Here is a 6,171-nt window from a genome sequence, read left to right as displayed (position 1 = left end):
ATTGAAACAAAAAAACAGCTCACTAATTGGGAAAAAATATTTACAAGCCACTTATCCGACAAAGGGTTAATCTCCATAATATACAAAGAACTCACACTGCTTAACAACAAAAAAACAAACAACCTGATCAAAAAATGGGCAGAGGACATGAACAGACATTTCTCAAAAGAAGATATGAATATGGCCAATAGACACATGAAAAGATGTTCATCATCGCTAATCATCAGGGAAATGCAAATCAAAACTACACTAAGATATCACCTTACACCCGTTAGATTGGCAAAAACATCCAAAACCAAGAGCGACAAATGTTGGAGAGGTTGTGGAGAAAAAGGAACCCTCATACACTGTTGGTGGGAATGCAAACTGATACAGCCACTATGGAAAACAGTATGGAGATTTCTCAAAAAGTTAAAAATAGAAATACCCTATGACCCAGCCATCCCATTACTGGGTATCTATCCTAAGAACCTGATATCAGAAATCTCAAGAGTCCGTTGCACCCCTATGTTCATCGAAGCATTATTTACAATAGCCAAGACGTGGAACCAGCCTACATGCCCAGAAACTGATGACTGGATAAAGAAGATGTGGTATATATACACAATGGAATACTACTCAGCCATAAAAAAAGACAAAATTGGCCCATTCACAACAACGTGGATGGACCTCGAGGGTATTATGTTAATCGAAATAAGCCAGTCAGAGAAAGACGAACTCTATATGACTCCACTCATAGGTGGAAATTAGTATACTGATAAGGAGATCTGATCGGTGGTTACCAGGGAAAAGGGGGGGTGGGGGGAGGGCACAGAGGGGGAAGTGGTGTACCCACAACATGACTAACAAAAATGTACAACTGAAATCTCACAAGGTTGTAATCTATCATAACATTAATAAAAAAAAAAAAAAAGAATGGCAGCACATTTAACATGTGCTAAGTACTTTTAAATCATTAGCGCAACTGATTCTCACATTTCACCCATGAAGTACCTATGAGACTTCCAAATGGAGAAGTCCAGAAGATGTTTATTTCAACATGAGCCTGCAGTTCTCAGAGAGCTCAGGGATGGAGAAATAAATATGGACTTTACCTGCACACAGGTGGTGTTTAAAGACCACTGCCTCTCAAAGTTTAATATGCAGGACCCACCTGGGGGGGTTTGCTAAAATGCAGATTCTGAGTCTGAGGTCTGGAGTGGGGCCTGAGAGCTTGCCTTTCTAACAAGCTCCCAGGTGATACAAATACTACTGGTCCACAGACCACACTTTGAAGGGAAAAATCTGGAACAGGAGTTGACAAACTAGTCAGAAGGCCAAATCTGGCCCATGGCCTGTTGTACATCAAGCAAGCTGAGTGGTATTCTCATTTTTAAAGGGGTTATTAAAAAAAAGAAAAGAAAGAATATGCAACAGGGACCATTTGCGGCTCATAAAGCTTAAAATATTTACTCTCTGGTCCTTTTCAGCAAAAGTTTGTCAACCCCTGATCTGGAGTATCATCAGGGACAGGGTGAACAGCCAAACTAGAGAGAGAGGAGGCAAACCGTCATGACTTCCAAATCACAGGACAAGTTTGGGCAGGGACAATAAAAGCCTAATGCTCTGCATCTATGCTAACGCTGATGCCAGGAAGACGGCGAGCCCTGGAAGGATGAGCTGAGTGCGCGCGAGGCAGTGCTGGGGAAAGGCAGAGGGACACCTGGGGTTCTGAATGCGGAAGGGAAGGGGAGCCGTGGTGAGCCGACAGCCCCAGCTTCTTTCAGTGCTTAGCTTAGAAAGACGACAAAAAGAGAAAGGCAGGGCAGCGGTCACACCACCTGCGAGCAGTACCACAGAAGTACTGAAAAAAGAAGGAAAAAAGGAAAGGCTGTGAATTCTACAGGGTTGCTCTGTGGAGCAGAACCTTCTGGATTTTGGCTGGGAGTGAGGAAGGTGGATAAAGGGCTGGCGGAAGGCAAGGGAAAGAGGCGGCAGCAGAATGGTGGCCCCAGAGCCCGTGGTTTCAGGGCTGCCCTGAGAGGTGTTGGGCTACAGGGCCTTCTGTCGTGCTCTGCCACCCCGTGTGGAGGAATACATTTGCTTAAATGTCAACACCCGAGAAAGAAACACAGCTGTCCACTTCCATCAACTTGAACCAATCAGTCGGGCTCTCTTTCAATGGAGGGCCAGGCTGTTCTGCTTTCAGTTCTGAAAGGTTTGCTTGTCTCACCTCAAGTGTTCACATACATTTCCAAGGACAACAACAGCACCCTTTCTTAGGGGTGCAGAAGACACTAAATCTATCGAAAAGGCTGTGGCAGGATATCTGGAAAGCCAAAGTGTTCTTAAATGCTGGAGGACAAATAAAAAGACAGAAGGATTTTACAAAACTGCCGTGTGCTGCAAAGCAGATCCCAGAATTTCCTGGTGGGAAGGAACCTCCACAGTCAGGCAGCCTCCCTCACGCTTCCCACAAGCCTGCCTACTCAATCCAAGCAGCGAAAGGAGAACGCTGGCGGCACGCCCAGCTCTGGGCATGGGCTAGTCTTCTTCTTAATATATTAAAAAATACTTGCAATCAAAAACAAATCTCTGCCTTTTAACTCATGAATTCCTGCCCTTCTCAAGTACATACCCCTCGATTACATCCAGTGTCTCCCTGACTAGGAACCGAGTTCCTTCAGGGAAGTAACTGGTCTTTGCAGCACCCAGCACACTGGTCACTCCACAGCAGTGTGCTGAGCAAGTCCACAATCTTAGTTTCTCTGCCACCTACTGGCTGTGTGATCTTGGACAAGGTACTTAACGTTTCAAAACCTCAGTTCCCTCCCTTGTAAAACCCTATCACGACAGGCTATTCTGTGGATTAAATATGATCATACACGTAGACTACTTAGAATGGTGGTCTGCACAACATAAGGGTTAGCAAGTGCTGACAATCATTACTACTCAGTCAAGAGAGGAACCTGTCCTAGCCCATGAATCACACCCCCTCCCCAAAACACACCACACCAGAGCAGGGTTTCTCCCCCTCAGCACTGTTGGCATTTCTCTGTTGTGGGGCCCATCCTATGTTTTATAGGACATTTAGCAGCATCCCTGGGCTCTACTCTCTAGGTACCAGCAGCACTCCGTCCTCCCCAGATCTGACAAGCAAAAACGTCTTCAGAGATTGCCAAATGTCTCTATGTGGCGAAATTCCCTCCTCCTTCCATTAAGAACTACTGCACTAGAATATGCAAATCAGTTATCAGGGGCAGCCACCACACCCCCTAATTTCCCAGCACCCCACTCTCCCCACATGTAGCCACCTCAGCCCTGACTAGCTCACCACTCAGTTGCCTTGGAGGGAACAGGTGATAGGTGCTGTAGATATCATTGGAGAACTGTAACTGGAGCTCAGGGCTGCCGTTCAGGAGCTGGGCCACCTGTTCCACCTGAAATGGCGTCTTCTCCAGGATCACAACGGCATCCTCTCCATCCCCATCCCCATCGGCCTCATTCACCTGCGGGCAGAGACACCATCAGTGGGCTCAGGAGCAGAGCCACAGGTGAGGCCTGGAGAGCAGAGGCTGAAGTTCTTGGGGCCCCAGAAACTCCCACACTTGGGATTTCCTTCCCTGTAGCCTTCCCTCTGGGCAAGTCTACCCAATGGTACTCATGTTTCTTCTCCCAGAGGTGGCACCTCATTAACCCAAATCTTTGTGGCAGTGCTCACATCTTTCTTCTCAAAGATGCAAAGCTTCTCAGCCGTCGTCTATTTTAGGCTCACAAGACCTGTGTCAAATTCTTCCATTTTACAGATGAAGAAACTGAGGTCTAGAGGGATTATGTGACTTGCCCAAGGTCACATGAACAGTCGATGTTGACACAGAAACTAGTATTTGAGTATCCTAACTCACTCTTAGCTCAAAGGTTCTCATGGTTAAAACTTTAGTGGGTGACGCAGACTGAAGACAGGTGAGGCTGAGAGAACCAGACAGAACCTTGTAAAAGACAAAAGACGCAGAGAGAGGCACAGAAGCCTAGGCCCAGGTCCCCCTGATCCCCCCACAATGAAAGCTCCTGCTAGGAGTTCTGGGGAACCCTAATACCTTGGCTTGGCTTGGCCTCCTCACTAGCTTCTGGATGGCCTCCAGTGTCTCCTCAGTCCCTGCTAGAGAGCTGAGCACATAGTATCAGAGCCAGCTGTGCATATCTGTATACCCCAAGATACTGTGCACTCCTGAACATCAGGGATGGTAACTTTCATCTCTACATCCCCAGAACCTCGCTCAGTTCTGGGCTGTCAGTGCATGATCCGTGGAATTGAATTACCAATGTAATAAACTGTCTCCTCTGTTAGGGCTGAAGTCCTGTACAGCAGGGATCATATCTCCTACAGTCTCTTTGTCGTTCCCAGAGGCATGGATGAACAAGACGGTCCAGCAACATTGACTGGGTTCCTAGCACCTTTATAGGTTGAATGAATAAATGAATGGGTTGGAGAATTTAACACGTGATTTTTTAGTCTGTAATACACTGTACAAGGGTCAATTATTCACAGTAAAGGAGAAACTAGTAAAATCAGCCCTATGTGTGTTAATTTCCTTAATTCCACGGGGGATCTTGTCTCTTCCACGCCCTCCTCCCCCATGCATGGTAGTGGTGCACTCTTCCTCCCCCGCAAGTAACGCGACTGGTACTTTCCGGCAGAATTCTGAAAAAGATCCGCCTCCCAGGCTATGACTGGTTCACTCCTACCCGCATCCACCATCCCGGGCTGCCTAATGGTACCTTCCCGTGTAGGAAGATGATTTTGTCCCGCGCGGATTCCCTCAGCACTTTTTTCACTCTAAAGCTGGAGAAAGGTAGGCGGACAGGGGCAGCGGTACCATTCCCAAAGCCTGCTTCCTTTTCTTTTGTGCTGGGGGCTTCCGCCTCCTCGGCGTCCAGATCGCGTTTTCTCTTACTGCCTTGAGGGGCTGCGTCCGCCATGCTGCCCGGCAGAAAGTGTGCGCCTGCGCAACCCCCAGCCGTGGCCCCGCCCCTTCCTGCTGCTCGCGGGCCACTGCCTCCCGCCTCCGTGACGACGGGGCTGGACTACAACTCCCGATGTGCTCCGCGCCGAGACCGGCGTTCTTCCGACTCTACGGAGCCTTGGAGCGCCTGTCCTTGTGACCTGTCCGGAATGAGCGGTTTTAATTCGAGATACTGTCCTTGGTCCCCTCGTTCTGGCTGGCCCCGAGTTGAGGCCGGTGCTGAGGGAAAAAAAAAAAAAGACGGCAGTGAGTCCCCAAATAGGCAGGCTAGTGGTGCTGCAGTGGAGAGGGCTCCCCCAGCCGCCCTGGGGGCCAGAGCTGGAGGACACCCTTTGGACCCTGAATGCCTCGACAGCTTCTTTGAATATTGACATTTTAGTAAGAAGTGTACCAACATTGATGCGTTAGCGCGGAAGGAATGTTTCTGAAACAAATCTGTTTGAGCCAAATGATATTTCTTGGGTTTTTTATAGAGAGCACTTAAACCATTTCCATTTTTCACCCATTTTCATTTTACAGAAATCTTCATCGCGTGCAGCTCTTTTCTTTATGGATTCAGTACTTCTTGCGGAAAAGAAAGGTAAGTGAACAGCAGCAGAAATCCATTTTGTCACCTGCTTCTTTTCTTCCTGCTGGCGGCCTCTCTATCTTCGTCGCCCACACGTTTGCTATGCTCTCGGGATGGACTTGCAGCGTGAATATGATTCACCTATCAGAGTTTCTTTCCTTTTCTTTCTTTTTGGTCATATAAACGTTTTGCTTATAATTTCTGCCTTTGTAAGTTTCCTTTGTGTCAATTATTTCTGGCGAGTCCATTTTTCCGTGGTTTGTTATTTGACAGATCTAAATTTTGTCAAGACTTGATACATCAAGGTTTAGTAAAAAATTTTATCATTTTCACCAGTGTCAGTTTTGAGTTTGTTTTTTTCAGACAAATCTAATGGGGGTGCAGTTTTTTCAACTTTCAGTCAGTCAGTAACGTCTCAATCTATCTCAATGACAGTTGCATTTGGCTTGATTATTTCTACCAGAAATATATATTATGAGCTGGATAAAGGCTAATTGTTTTGTGAAGCAGAACGCATTAATAGGGGAGACTTAGGATCTGAGATAATTATCTTCAACCAAAAACATTTACTGCCTGTCTACGCATTTTCTGGATGCATCC

General features: G+C 46.9%; 1 protein-coding gene across 2 annotated transcripts in view; it reads right to left on the bottom strand.

Moving 5' to 3' along the window:
* Nucleotides 1–4,979, bottom strand: part of DCPS (decapping enzyme, scavenger) — a 42,500-nt gene extending 37,521 nt beyond the window's left edge. For both annotated transcript variants that reach the window (XM_046684542.1, XM_046684543.1), the window contains exons 1-2: nucleotides 4,759–4,979; nucleotides 3,314–3,488 (exon numbers count right to left, since the gene is read on the bottom strand). In XM_046684542.1, the coding sequence (XP_046540498.1) occupies nucleotides 3,314–3,488; nucleotides 4,759–4,959 (376 nt within the window). In that variant the 5' untranslated portion in view covers nucleotides 4,960–4,979. The remainder of the gene's footprint in view (nucleotides 1–3,313; nucleotides 3,489–4,758) is intronic.
* Nucleotides 4,980–6,171: the final 1,192 nt, after the last annotated feature.

This window comes from Equus quagga, chromosome 14, assembly GCF_021613505.1.
Source record: "Equus quagga isolate Etosha38 chromosome 14, UCLA_HA_Equagga_1.0, whole genome shotgun sequence".
Lineage (NCBI taxonomy): Eukaryota > Metazoa > Chordata > Mammalia > Perissodactyla > Equidae > Equus > Equus quagga.
Note: the sequence above shows the minus strand (reverse complement) of the source record. Positions and strands in the feature narration are given on the sequence as shown.